The 15,203-nt window shown below is 40.1% G+C and overlaps 1 protein-coding gene across 1 annotated transcript; it reads left to right on the plus strand.

The window, feature by feature from the left end:
• Positions 1-487: 487 nt before the first annotated feature.
• On the plus strand, positions 488-14,933 carry LOC149289203 (eukaryotic translation initiation factor 5B-like). The gene is made up of 24 exons (XM_089490850.1): positions 488-522; positions 3,288-3,404; positions 3,498-3,579; positions 4,206-4,827; positions 5,569-5,777; positions 5,953-6,103; positions 6,271-6,369; positions 6,525-6,614; positions 8,774-8,839; positions 9,031-9,326; positions 9,840-9,947; positions 10,509-10,619; positions 10,737-10,804; positions 11,412-11,553; positions 11,690-11,821; positions 12,046-12,228; positions 12,439-12,600; positions 12,772-12,903; positions 13,004-13,135; positions 13,243-13,319; positions 13,413-13,577; positions 13,795-13,933; positions 14,033-14,194; positions 14,826-14,933. The coding sequence occupies exons 1-24, from the start codon at positions 488-490 to the stop codon at positions 14,931-14,933; spliced, it is 3,588 nt and encodes a 1,195-aa protein (XP_089346976.1).
• Positions 14,934-15,203: the final 270 nt, after the last annotated feature.

Raw genomic sequence — 15,203 nt, forward strand, 5'->3', positions numbered from 1 at the left:
AATACCCACAACAAACTCACACGAACAATACGAACTACATTTTATTATAATGTTAAACAAAATTGGAAAACCCATCAGACTACGAGGCCAAAAGGCATGATGCGAGTTGCAGTCCACATGATGGTTCATTTTTGCACGCGAGAGCTTTCATGTTCATACACATGTCGGTGACCCATTTCCCATTTTGCATGGTGCGAAGTCAATTAGTGCGCTAGCTGTACGCTGACAATAACACACAGCACCGAACACACGCACGCACAACAATTTACAATGGACGTCCTCAGACATCCTTTGAAGTGCGCAGCAAGCGTGCGTCTATACGGCGGCTTCTGATTGGACTACGAGGTGCGCGTGACGTCAGGGTTCACGGGTTCAGGCACATGCGCATGCGCGTAGCTGCGAGGAGGCGTAACTTTTGCTCACCATATGCAGCACGGTGAAGGAGTCGGGGGTTGCGTGTGTTCTGATCAACTGAGAAGCGAGAACTATGGGGAAGAAACAGAAGAGCAAGACCGAGGATAGGTAACTGTACTTATTTATGGACGCAAATAACCCCCTACTTCGTATAGACAAACAGGCCTGTGAGCGGCCATAGGCTGTATCTAAAGAGGTGGGCCTACAGGCAGCCTTATCATCTGTGCCGGCAAAGGTGTATATCGGCAGCGGCTAAAAAAATGGACTCCTGTGCTCTTTATTTTTTAGGCCCAGAGTGAGATTAATGACGGCATAATTTGTTGTATAAAGAAAACAGGCTTCGGTATAGATACGTATGTGCTGTGAGTGCATGGGGATCAGGCACGCATCGTGTATGACACAAAGCGAGGTCCATGCTAAATACATACTGGATTAGTGTAGTGTAGCCCTGCATCCTGTGATGTGACGAGACCCCCACACACAGGCATCCTCGTTTTGTATGTACAATTAATACTCCCATTCGTGTGATCGCATTCTAGAACTTGAAAAGCCCCAGATATGGTGTATTAAGCCTGATTTATTTTTTTATGGCTTTTGTATAAAAGAGAGATTTTTTTAAATGATGAGTCTTGGATTTTGCTTGGCTCTTAGTGCCTCTTAGACTGGAAATCGTTACAGAAGACGTCCCCCAAACCTATACCTGTGTGGATGACCTGCGTGGTGCTGTTGCCCGTAACGAAGAGTAACTCTTTTTTTGCTATGACATTTTAGGAAGGGAACCATTGCTGTATGTCGAGTTCAGTGAAATGCATGTTAAGATGGAATAAGGCTGGATGTGTTTCTGGCGGGTACAAGCATTCTTAGAACTGTTTATCTTAAGCATCGGTAATGTGGATGCAGGAGATCTGTGGGACACCCTTGGATAAAGTTCTCATTTTGCATTCTATTGGATTAATTAGGCACTTGAAAGGACTAACTGGATGGATTCTTTTCAGCCTACTGTTTAACTTGCTATCGGTCTTTCTATTTAGATTGAATGAAATTGATTGTTGTCGCTATTCACAGGGAAACTGCTTTTTTTAAGTCTGCTTGACTTTCTGAATTAATCCAGTATGATTTTATTAACCCAGTGTGTTAAATGGGTCTTGTCTAAAAGGCCTTTTTGTGTACAGCCTTTTAAGCTTCCACTTACCTGGATTTCCAGTACACATTTGCAAGCCGCTTGTCAGCGTTGGCAAGGCTTAGTCTACCAAGTTGCCGAAGCTCCCCGGGTCTGCTGGCGTTTGGGTGTCAGAATTCCAAATGGCAGATCATCAGAGCCGGTGGCGAAAAACCTGTCCTGTTGTCAAAATGTAGATAAACAGACAAGATTCACTGTGAAATTTAATGTACTTTCCAACATTTATCATCTGTTACCTTAATATATGTGTTCATTTTTAACGCAATCATTTTTGGGCCAAAATGAAGGAAACTCAATTTCTGTTTTAACGTTTGGATTTCATGATTGCAATCCTCAGATCAATATTACTCGGCAAAGGCTCCAAGCAGCGTGTCCCAGGCACAGGCTTTTCTGTTATTAAGGCATGCGCGATTGAGTTACTTGCCTGTGCTAGTGTCGGACGAGCTGTGTAGGGGCAGTCCTTGTAAAAAGGCTTAGCGTCCGGCATGACGCGTGAAGCTCTGTGTTGTAATGACATCATGCAGGGACTAATTGCTGTGGCGGATATACATAAATACTTATCAGGCTACTAACAAATAAAATCCAGGAGCTGTGAAAGGCACCAGATCTTCATTCGCCAGCAACAAATATAATGAAATAAAACACTAATTAATACAGTTTATTTAGGACGTACTTTATTCACCATGCAGACCTCATCGTCCATAACACTTGCTTGCGCAGACTGTCCGTAATCCAGATAACTGTCTTTGTTGCGATCTCACTAGGCGCAAGAGAATTTCACCCAATCACCTGATATTTTATTTTAAAAGCAATTGTCCTATTCAGATTTACTTATTCATGTAATAGATACCGTGGCTTTACGGGCCGAGTTAACTGCGTATAGCAGAAGCTGCCTGCCTGCCTGCATGAAACGGCACCTCCGCATTCTCTGTTTCTTTAGATGAAGTCCGAGTTGTCAGATTTTTTTTCCCTCTTTAAGTATGAGCAGGTATGGGGAAATTGTAGCCCCAGAGAGAAGCAACTGTGAAGACATGATCAATGCTAAAGTCCTCGTTTGAATCCGCTACGAGTACATTATGCACATAGGTGCGTTCTTCTTTGGCCGGTTGTGAAATATGCCTTTCTTGCTATTAAGCAGCAGGCGTTTTGGTGCCTATTAGATAAGAAGTGTTCCGGAAAGGGAAAAAGCCGTGTATTTCCGTTTGGGTGGCTAGTTAATGCGAGCAGGTCCTCGTCAGCTGCTGAATATGAATGCCGTTTACAAAGATAAGCCCAGTTTCTGATTAGCAGAGTTTGCTCTTTCAAATACCAAGCAGTGGGGTACCAGGTGGGCTTATATATGTACTTAATATATAACTTATATATAATATATACACTTCTTACAGGGATCCTCCAAAACACTGTCTAGTATTTTAGCTTCATAGCAGTGTTGTAAAATTGTGCCTTTATGATACATTGAAGGATCATAAAGCATAACAATCCAACCTATCTCTTACATTTCTATCATAATTAGCAGTTTCGTTGCCATAAAAGTACGCTTCTTTGTTAAACATGGAACAGCCACTTTTGTCTCCCCTTTTTTATCTTTAATGAATATGACCTTTTTATTACGTTTCGGACAGATCTGACTAATGTCGCGTTTCAAACAATTATCCTTTTGTCACATGATCATCTTGATTTCCTCCCATTAAAGTTCCAAGGATGATGTCGACCTTGACGCCCTTGCTGCAGAAATTGAGGGAGCAGGAGCCTCCAAAGACCAGAAAACAAAAGGAAAGAAGAAGAAAGACAAGAAGAAACAAGATTTTGAGTAAATGATCATTGTGATTAAATTTTTTTTAAAGCCATGTGTTTTTTGGGGGGTTCTTGAGTGTATAATTTCAATATGTTTGTTCATTTGCAGCGAAGATGACATCCTGAAGGAATTGGAAGAGTTGTCTATGGAAACACAAGGTGACAAAGGAGATAAAGATGTCGAGGGAAAGGTAAATCTCCATAACAGGCCTAAGTGAAAGAAGATGCTGGTATTTAGTTTCTAAGATACTTAGGATTTCTTCTACAAATGCTATCATTTTTCTTTTTATTCACACTACCCCGTGCAACATGGCTAGCGATCAGAGAGTAACTACAAACGATATATTTCCATTCCCTATTTTCACTGCAATCCCCACTGTAGTTGATCTCACAGCGATTAAGAAGCAGGGCGCTGCAGTCCTGATAACAATATGGGGGTTTAGCCTGTGTGAAGGGGGTCATCAGGGATCCCAGCAAGGTCTGTGCAGACTCTGGGGTCTCTACTACGACTGCACCTCTGCAGAGGGTCTAACATGTTTTCTGCGGTCCTTAGGCTAGTTATTATGATTAAAACCGCAACATGTTTATCTGTTACTGCTTTAAATCTAAGTTCTAATAGTCACTGTATTTGTTCTACTTGACTACCGCTGAACACTTACGCCTATTACTGTATGGAAGATCTGCTAAAACATCTGTTAACCTAGCCAATTGCCAGTATACAAAGCATTAGGTCAGGATCGCCATGAACTAACAGTCCAGTTAGCGTTTTTCTTCTGGTAGGACTGTTAATACATTTCTGGCTATTATATTTCAAAAGCAGGAAACCGTTGAGCCTTTTCTCCCAAAACAAGACAAAAAAAAGAAAGCTAAGAAAGTTCAGAAAGCCAGCGATGACGAGGATAATATCGATGAAATGGAGAGCAAAAATGCTAAATCCAAAAAAGCAGAGAAACCCAAAATGTCTGAGACCGATGACGATGACGAGCCTTTTATTAATTTGAAGAAAACAAAAGGAAAAAATCAGGCTTCTAAAAAGCCTCCAGTTTCTGAGGTGGCAAAGGATGAAGGTAAAGACAAGGAGAAAGCAGAAAACACCGGTGACAGTGACGAGGAATCTGATGACTTTGGCCAAGCCAAGAAAGGGCAGAAGAAAAATCAGAAGACCAAGCCTGCGCCTAAGGCTGAAAGTGGAGACGAAGAAGGAGACTTCAAAATAAAGACTGCTGCCCAGAAAAAGGCTGAAAAGAAAGAGAGGGAGAGGAAGAAACGAGAGGAGGAGAAAGCCAAGCTTAAAAAACAGAAAGAAAAGAACGAAGCAGAAGGGGAAAAAGAGCCAACAGAGACTGTCAAGAAAGGAGAGGAAGTCATTATTCCCAAAAATGAGGCAAAAGATGCAGCAGCAGCAGCAGTAGAACCAGAAGCTGACTTGGAGCCTGATGGTATGTATGCGGTGGCTGTTCAGTGTGATCCTGTTCTGATACCTCCATTCCAAAGCATTCCGGATAGGCACATCATGATGTGTGTGTGTGTGTATATATATCTATATAGATATATATATAGATATAATATATTATGTATGTATGTGTGTATATATATATATAGTGTATGTATGTATGAGGCAATAATTGCCCTCTGCTGGTGTGCCTGCATGCACCTTTTCCAGTTATTGGTAGAAACGTAGAATTTGATGGGGTCTAGTCTGACCATTATTCCTGCTTTAAGGACTCTTAAACCTTTATGATTCCTAAGTCTTGTCTTAGGCGCGTGGGTATGGGAATATATCCCATGTATGATTAAATTCCCGTATTGTATTTAAGTAACACACCAGGCATTGCGTGCACTTCAATGCGTATGATAACTGAGAGGTTGCTTTTAAATTTACTGGGTACGCCCCTGCTAATAAATGGGGAATTTCTGCAGAATCATCCTATATGTACTTGCACACCACTGTCTACCACTGCTGCTGGGAGGCTTTTCCCACTTTGTACTGCTGAATGAGGAGACACTGTGCTACTGACAGACTACAATAGAGATGCAATGCAGAGTTTTACTTTAATGGGATTAGCTTTGGGAACATAAGTCGTTATTTACAAAGGAATAAAAATGATACATTTATATTAAATGTGGTGTGTAACATGTCTGAGTAATATTGAACTATCGCTTAACCCCAATATTCACAGATGACGATGGTGACAAGAAGAAGAAAGACAAGAAGAAGAAGAAAGGAGAAAAAGAAGAAAAGGAGAAGAAAAAGGGTCCCAGTAAAGCAGCTGTTAAAGCCATGCAGGAAGCCTTGGCTAAAATGAAAGAGGAGGAGGAAAGGATCAAGAGGGAGGAGGAGGAGCGCCTGCGGCGAATTGAGGAGCTGGAAGCCAAGCGTTTAGAGGAGGTAATAAAACTTCCATAAACACTTAATAATAACCCATTAGCCATAATCCAGAAATTTGTGGTGTTATAGCTATTTTGCTTTGACTATCCCAGCTGCCAGTTGCTATGAAAACCGTGGCAGAGGGTGTCCATGTTTTTTAAGGATAAATGTTTAAGATTAAACACTTTTATCTCAGGAACGTCTGGAGCAAGAACGGAAAGAGAAGAAGAAACAGAAAGAGAAGGAGAGAAAGGAGCGTCTGAAAAAGGAGGGAAAGCTGCTGACCAAAGCCCAGAGGGAGGCCAGAGCTCGTGCAGAAGCTACCCTCAAAGTCCTTCAAGCTCAGGGTATGTCACTAAACGTATAGCTAGTGATCTCATTATGATTAACATTTAATAAAAGCAAAAAAAAAAAGTCTTATTGAAGGATCTAGCATCTCAGCTTTCATTTTTGTCCATCGTGGGCTTCTGTTCAATCTTGAGCCTTGATAAGTGTTTTTGTGTTGCTCTTTCAGGGATTGAGGTGCCATCTAAAGATTCTGTGCCAAAGAAAAAGCCAATTTATATAGACAAGAAGAAAAAGAAGCCACAGCAGCAATCTCAGACTAAAGAAGGTGAATCATTTTACTATTTACCGTTTATAATATATATATATATATATATATATATATATAATATATAATTTGTCCCATTGTTGATGCATTTTGGCATGACAGGGGTGCTGTATGGTATCCTATTTTAAACACTATATTTTGTGTCCCCCTACTAGAGCCAATGGAAGTTACTTCTCCTGTTGCAGAAATTGTAGTACCACCAGTACCCGAAAAGGAGGCTACCACAGCTCTTGGAGAGCCACCAGGTTAGTAGTATTCCATTTTTTTTTTTTTGCAGGAGGAAGCATAACATTTTACTGCTCCCTTCTAAAGGCATTAAAAGTGGACCTGTCAATCCACAAATGTGTGAATGACAGGATCCTTTCCAGGGAACCATGACATGACACACGTGTGTGTATATATGCATGAGCAACCGCCACCAAAACACTACTTGGGGAAATAAACTCTTCATTAAGTTTTGTGTTATTTTAATTTTGCCGTTCTGGATGGGGTGGAGTCCTGCTGGGGCACCAAGCATTTGAGTGCTGCCTAACATGAGGATTGAAGGACATGAAGAGGTTATGATTTCATATTCTACTTTTTACCTTTTTTATTATACCAATCAGTCCCACAACCCTTGGTTCATAAATCATTGGACATCCTGTACAAAACGTCTTAACATTCCAAACTTTGGTTAACTACAAATGTATAACAAGATAAAAGACCGGTATTGGTGGTGCAACCCACCAACAGTGAGCGGAGCGACAGAAGTAAATATAAATGTAACTCACCCCAATGGGTTATGTAGAATAAATTACTAAAAAAAAGATAATAGTGCACTCTGTATGCTAAAATATAGCTTTTTTTTTTTTAAATGTATAAAAACTCACATTCTGATGAGTCGGACAAAGACTGACTCAAATAATCGCCTGGTGTGATTAGGGATCACACACCCAATTGTACTTAAATGGAGATGTCTACAAATGGATAGCGTCTCACCTTGCCTAGAGCCTGTAACCTGGCTCCAGGGATAAAGAACACTGTACTGACTTAGGGCAGTATTCCCCCTTTAAGGTGATGGACAGCAGAGTGGATCCTGCAGAGTGTATGGAGTGTATGTATATAAATATAATATAAAAAGTGATGTAAAATGTAGAATAAACACTTTTACATACACCACTATCTTAAAATATACTCCATTTAAGTGTCTGAGTCCTTCGATACGCGTTTCGCCTGTGGGCTTCTTCAAGTATAACAAATTGTATTTTTATGTAGTATTTTTACCGTCTTTTGCATACCAATCAGAAAGTGTGCCGGGAGTCATCTTGAACATTCTGTGGAAAATCAGGGAGTTTGTCTTGACTCTATACAAACGGGCATTTTTTCATAACTTTCTTATTCAACGTACTCTTAACCATTCAAATATTTATTTTTAACTTCACTATTATAAAAGTCCTATTATAATAAGGACCCGCTGTTCCTTATAATCGCGGTAGGCATCTCCTGCAGGATGGGCTGAGCTGGGCATGCGTAATGCTTCTCATGGTAGGGATTTATTAAAGGTTCGTTCTGATATTACCAAGGAAATAGAAGCATAGCCTTTTGTGATGTTGGTGCTCCATGTAAAGTATATTACGAGTTAGTGACTTTTTCAATTCTGCAAAACGCTGAGGCGATTTGTCCCAGATTTAATTGCCGCGCTTTTTACAGGAGACCTGAGTCGTGAGAGCGAGTCAGACCAAGAAGGTATTAAAGTGTGGTGCATAGGGGCTGATTTGCTGTGAGCTTTGCTTTTGAATGGGAAGCAGCAAGGTGCTTTTAAGTGAGCTTTGCTTGTAATGGGAAGCATTATTTAGATGCTAGCCTAGTGAAAGCCATACGGTAGCCTTTTAACTATAAGCTGCAAATGGTGGACTCATACTCCATGCAAATAGGAATACTGTTATGCTTTGAGATTGCTGCTTATATATTATGTTTCTATTGTTGGCTAGTGCAAAGCCATATATAATCCCATAGCAAGGAGGAGTATGGTGCCATCAAGACTGTTTGATAGTATATTGACTGGTGGTGTTCCTACTATGCAATTGTAGAACCCCTCTGTCCCTAAATGCATTTGGTTTGTTATAGTTGGCATGAATGTGCTCTTTGTATTAGCTCTCCTAGACTGTTGCTCAATGTAACCTTTGTTGTTTTTGGAAACACATTTAATGTACTGTTCAGAAGTGTACTCTACACTTTTTTGTCTTTTTTTTTTTTTTTTGTCTCTATTCCACTTCTTGGTGGTTCTAATCAGTTTATCGTGGTCCCTGGAAAGGGAAGTTCAGCGGGCACGTTGCAGGGCACGATATGGGGACATGCCTTCGGATGTAAAAACATTTCCTTATGTGATGGCCACTTTTATTTTATTTTCTCTTCAAACCTCTAGCGATGGAAGAGGATGCAGGTGTGGATGACTGGGAAGCTATTGTTAGTGATGATGAAAAGGAGAAAGGTTTGTACTGACTCGTATTTTTACTTTTAGAACATTTTACATTTAAGTGACACAACCAAAATCACACCAAGGTTAGTTACCGAAGCTTGTTTTGCATTTGGTATCAGTATTGCTAAAAAGTAGGCCTAAACATAGATGTGAAAAGGTAACTTCTGAATCCTAAAACCGCTGTGTGCAATTGTTCTATATAGAGACAAAAACAGTCCACATAGAAGTTCAGGAGAAAAATCAAGATGAGGATGAGGAAGAGGATGAAGATGAGGAGGATGAGGGAGAAAGTGAGGAAGAAGATGAAGATGAGGGTGATAGCGATGCTAGTGATGAAGGAAAGTCTTCAGACGACAAGCCTGCTGTCTCTCAGACTGTCACTCCAAAGCATGCCGAAAAAAAACCAAGTAAAGAACTTAGCTCTGAGTCTGAGTCTGAGTCTGATGATGACCGCACCAAAGAAGAGATCGCCTATGACAAGGCCAAGAAGAGGATCGAGGTAAGTGTGTCGCTTTTATAAGACTAAAAAACATCTCGCTGCTTTTCTTACTCTGCTTCTTTAACTGGAGGTTAGTATATAACGTGCAGGAGGATGTGTTGCAGAATCCCTCTTGCTTTCGGCTATTGTGTGCCTTAAAGTGTGCATATCATGGCTGAAGTGTCCATTTAAGGGTCATGTACGAGGATGAGCGCTTGCATTATTCCACACATATAAGGCTTTGAGAAGCCTGTTGTAGTTTGAAATACTCCTATATAATGTTTTCTCATACTATACTATAACGTTATACCACAAGCCTTGTTATCTATTGGCTTTGAGGTAACTTTAAAAAAAAAAATGCACACTTCTAAAAACGTACTAATTTGTATGTTCGTTTCCGATTTCCATAGCGGCATGGAGTGTTTTTGTTGCCAAATGTAGTAAAATATTATAGTTTATCATACAATTAGTTTTTAGGTTGTCTATTGTTTGATAACCCCCCCCCCCCTCCAATTTATTTTGTCTTCGTTCTAGAAACGACGTTTGGAAAATCAGAAAACCGTAAATACGGAAAAGCTTCGTTCACCGGTTATATGTGTACTTGGACACGTAGACACAGGAAAGACGAAAATCCTAGACAAGGTATATTTCTTCAATTTTTTTTTTTCTTATAATGTAAACGTAGTAATGAAAAGACCCCATGTCAAGATTGATATTGACGTTCTAGAGTTCAAGGAAGGGCTACTAAATTGCTGGATAAACATTTGCTGGAAATATTTACTGCATGGAGAACAGAGACAGATGTGATAGAAACATTTTACACAACAGGCTTTAACAGTACAGGAGGGAGGTTTTATTTCAAACAATGAGAGATTACAACAAAGGGTCATTCTACAGCTAAAGGGTCAGAGGCTTAGACGTAAATGGAAGTGGAAGTGGTTAATACAGCGAGAGAATTTATACGTGCATGGGATAGGCCAATGGTCAAAGTGAGTATAAGAGAAGACCGAGGACCAGTAAAGCATGCGTGTACACAATAGAATAATGGGCAGGTTAGGTGAGGTGAGTGGTTCTTATCTACTTCTACTTATCTACTGTCTAATTCTGTGCTTCTAAAAGAGGTGCTGGTGTATAAATGGTTTTCATGATACCATGAACCAACCGTGCTCCCCAAAGTAACAAACGGAAATCTTTTCCACACAGCTTAGACACACAAATGTCCAAGATGGAGAAGCAGGTGGCATCACCCAGCAGATCGGGGCCACCAATGTGCCCTTGGACGCCATTAAAGAACAGACTAAGATGGTTAAGAATGTAAGCATGCTTTTCCTTTTTGTAATTTGATCTCGAGGCTAGCACGACAATAATCACAAGCCATCAGCGCACGGTTTTGTTGAGTTTCCGCAGTCTAAATTGTCATATTTAATTTAGTTTGACAGGGAGACCATGAAGATTCCAGGCATGCTGATCATTGATACTCCAGGCCACGAGTCATTCAGGTATTTAAACACAGACCTATATCAGTTTTGTATCAGGTGGCTTTGCTGATTTAACACACACACACACACACACACACACACACACACACACACACACACACACACACACACACACACACACACACACACACACTCTTTATTAACTGTGTAAGCTGTAATACGTCGGAGAAGCACAAGCACTTTACACACCGGTGATGGACGAACTTTTTGTTTGTGTGACAGACCAGTGATAACACAATGATTTTTATGGATAATGGCAGTATCATTAAATGTCTAAACTTGTCTGACAAGACTCTCCTTTAGGACTGGTTGAGCTATCTGTTCAGAATGCACAGTTACTGGGGCGAGATGAAACATTTCTCAGCAGCTCGCCTGCATCCAAAGTAAAAAGAAATGGCAGTGGTCTCTCAAAAGTAACATTATAAAGCATGGTGGATGTCCATTCATCTTTAACTTTTTACTGGTCATGGCTGCATACTAGTACAGTATAGGCTTATATAGGCGCTATACTAACCATAAATTGAATTTATTTTGTGTGTCTTGTATAGCAGTGCTGTATTGTAGAATAGACTCATTAACATATCATTTTGCTCTCCTCAATCTGTAGTAACCTGAGGAACCGTGGAAGTTCACTTTGTGACATTGCCATTCTTGTTGTGGATATCATGCATGGATTGGAGCCGCAAACCATTGAGTCTTTAAACTTGCTGAAGAATAAGAAGTGCCCTTTCATTGTGGCCCTAAATAAAGTAAGCTTGTTGGAGTTTTGTCTGCAAAATAACTTACAGATATGTACCTCCTGCTATGAGTCTCGTACTTGGATGCAGTAATGCGTTCAAAGCTAAGGCTTCTCAACCTGCTGAACATTTTCTTTTTTTCCTTTAGATTGATCGTCTGTATGACTGGAAGAAGAGTCCAGACACCGATGTGTCTGCAACATTAAAGAAACAAAAGAAAAACACAAAGGATGAGTTTGAGGAGCGTGCCAAGGCCATCATTGTTGAATTTGCCCAACAGGTAGACCTTTTTTGAGTTTTAAAGTCGCCGCTTTCTAGTTTTTACTTGTGCTTTGCAATAGATCTCCAGTTTTTATGGAATTGCTGCTAAAATAATTGTCACGCTGTGGTTATGTCAGAGGTGCGTTTCAATCCTGACTTGCATATTTATTAAGATAGTCGATATTTGGATTGCTACAAATGTAATTGGCAGCAATGTGACACATTTTTTCCTTTGCTTTAAAGGGTTTGAATGCTGCTTTGTTTTACGAAAATAAAGACCCGCGTACGTTTGTGTCTCTGGTACCTACCTCAGCCCACACTGGAGATGGTATGGGGAATCTGATCTCTCTCCTTGTCGATCTGACCCAGAACATGCTCAGTAAAAAACTGGCGCAATCAGAAGAGTTGAGAGCTCAAGTGATGGAGGTAAGGGACCGCCTGCTTTTATATGTTTATTTCTAATGTTTATAAAACTGCTTTAACACAATTTCATATTTGTCTTATAACTTTAATTTGTTTTTGCAACCGATGCTGGATTTTTTTCCTTCTGGATTACAAAAAACAGTTACTCAAAGTTTAAACATTCCATGATGGTTGTGCTTTTGCTGGTCCTAAAGCTAGGTTTACTTTTCTTAGGTAAAAGCCCTCCCAGGCATGGGCACAACTATAGATATTATACTAATCAATGGACGTCTAAAAGAAGGAGACACGATTATAGTTCCAGGAGTGGAAGGTCCAATTGTAACACAGATTAGAGGTCTCTTGCTACCTCCGCCTATGAAAGAATTAAGAGTGAAGGTAAAATACTGGATGTTTTTCTCCTCTTTATGATTCAAAAAGCTAATGAAATCGACTCAAATCACACGTCACGTGTTCTATAATTACAAATCCGTTTTTCTTTTTCATCATATTGCGTGTGATAGAACAAGGTCATATGGATGAAAAGGCAATAACATTTGTTTTTTGCAGAATCAATATGAAAAACACAAGGAGGTTGAAGCAGCGCAGGGTGTGAAGGTCCTTGGAAAGGACTTGGAGAAAACCTTGGCTGGTTTGCCAGTTCTGGTGGCTTATAAGGATGATGAGATACCAGTACTAAAAGTAAGTAGCAAAATGTAATTACAGCAAAATAATATGCACATATCATGTCTGTAAAGCATTGCTTTCTTTGGAATAAGGCCTAATACTGTATTGTTTATAGGATGAATTGATCCATGAACTGAAGCAGACCCTGAATGCGATCAAGTTAGAAGAAAAGGGTGTTTACGTGCAGGCATCCACTCTGGGGTCCCTGGAAGCACTGCTGGAATTCCTGAAGACATCTGAAGTCCCAGTAAGTTCTGTATCGTGAAAATGCTTGTGATAGAGCAAGTCTGCTTTATGATTTTTTTTTTTTGTACTTTTGTGTTACTGCTCAATAACGATGGCTTTCGCCTACAGTATGCTGGAATAAATATAGGCCCTGTTCATAAGAAAGATGTCATGAAAGCTTCTGTGATGTTGGAGCATGATCCTCAGTGAGTACATTTTATTCACGCAGCCGCATATGGGTCCTGTAAAGACAGATTTGCTCACTTATGTCTTATTTTTTTTTCTTTTCATCTTTACAGATATGCTGTCATTTTGGCTTTCGACGTAAGAATTGAACGAGAGGCCCAGGAAATGGCTGATAGTTTAGGTGTTCGTGTCTTCAGTGCTGAAATAATCTACCACCTGTTTGATGCCTTTACTAAATACAGACAAGACTATAAGAAGCAGAAGCAAGAAGAGTTTAAGTAAGTGATCTATGTATCTGATACGGCTTACGTTTAACGTTAGGCCTGTGTTGTATTGACGTACGCAAGCTGCTCCTTGTAAGAACTACTGGTTACTTTGCCCTCTTGCGTATTCACCATTAAGCTATCTTAGTTGCTAAATTAAAGGGTTCGTATGCTGTGATTTAACTTGTCGGCATACAAGTAATTCACTCACCATTGTTTCCGTCTCTTACAGGCATATAGCAGTGTTTCCATGTAAAATAAGAATCCTGCCTCAATTTATATTCAACTCTCGAGATCCGATTGTCATGGGTGTAATTGTGGAGGCCGGACAAGTGAAGCAGGGGACGCCAATATGTGTTCCAAGCAAAGGTGTAAGTAACATATGAGCATAGTGGGGCCTCACAGATTCCAAAAGATGTGGAAAGTGACCCATTTTTGTGTAAAGTACTAATTTTTCCTGTATTTTGCAGTTTGTAGATATTGGGATAGTGACCAGTATTGAAATTAATCACAAATCGGTGGACACTGCAAAGAAGGGCCAGGAGGTGTGCATCAAAATAGAACCGATTCCGGGAGAGTCTCCGAAGATGTTTGGAAGACACTTTGAGGCCACAGACTTTCTTGTTAGCAAGGTAAGCATTTACATTCTGCAGCTTGACATGAATATACTCTCTGGCTCATCGGGCCTCACACATTTTGTCTGACCTGGTTCATTGGTTTCCCAGCATGTCTCTGCATATGCCTGTTTTGAGACTGTTTTCATTGCCACCTCTGATGAGCAGAGATGAAATCCGTTTCCAGACACCGCATTTTATACATTCTATACATGCAGATCTCATGTTTACTGGAAACAGTATTTTTTTTTTGTTTAAATCCTTTTATTGGCATCAGTCACAAACCAGATATAGATGAATAACAAAGTGTTGCAAGGTCAGCAGTAAGACAACTTCTGTAATACAAACAGATACACAGATATAACGTTCACATGTCAGTAACGTAAAGACAGAAAACCAGTGGCCACACTGAAACACATGTAAACATCAGCAATAGGACTCAGAAATGCCTACGGGACCAGATAACGTAGTGACCTCGATGCAATTTTATAACTGGGAAACAGTATTTTTAACATTAATTCCTGCTGCTGATATCACTCCTTAGGACTTTCCAACAGAATTTCTCTTTGTATACATAACCTGAATGGCTCCCCAAATTCCATGCTACAGCTATTAACTATCCCTAAGATCAATTTTTTGCTTGTTTCAGATAAATCGACAATCCATCGATGCTTTAAAAAACTGGTTTAGAGATGAGATGCAGAAATCAGACTGGCAGCTCATAGTAGAGCTGAAGAAGGTGTTTGAAATCATCTAATGGCTTTCCAGCGGCAGTCACAGCATGGAACTAGAATCGTACAGATGGGAAGCGTTTGCTCCTTGTAGACAAAGAAGCATTGTAAGTAAAGACAGAGGAGACTAAACCTGCGGTTTTGAAGAAGAAAAAAAAAAAAGTAGTTTAAAATTTGTTTTCCATGAGAAACCGAGAAATTTACACTGGTTTGACAGTGACAGTCAATTTTACACATCCCTACCGTTCCGATGTGCCTGCTCTCCATCTATTCACACCGCTCTTATACTGGCTTCT

The sequence above is a fragment of the Sceloporus occidentalis genome, unplaced genomic scaffold (assembly GCF_023333645.1).
Source record: "Sceloporus occidentalis isolate IW3139 unplaced genomic scaffold, rSceOcc1.0.p SCAF_47, whole genome shotgun sequence".
Lineage (NCBI taxonomy): Eukaryota > Metazoa > Chordata > Lepidosauria > Squamata > Phrynosomatidae > Sceloporus > Sceloporus occidentalis.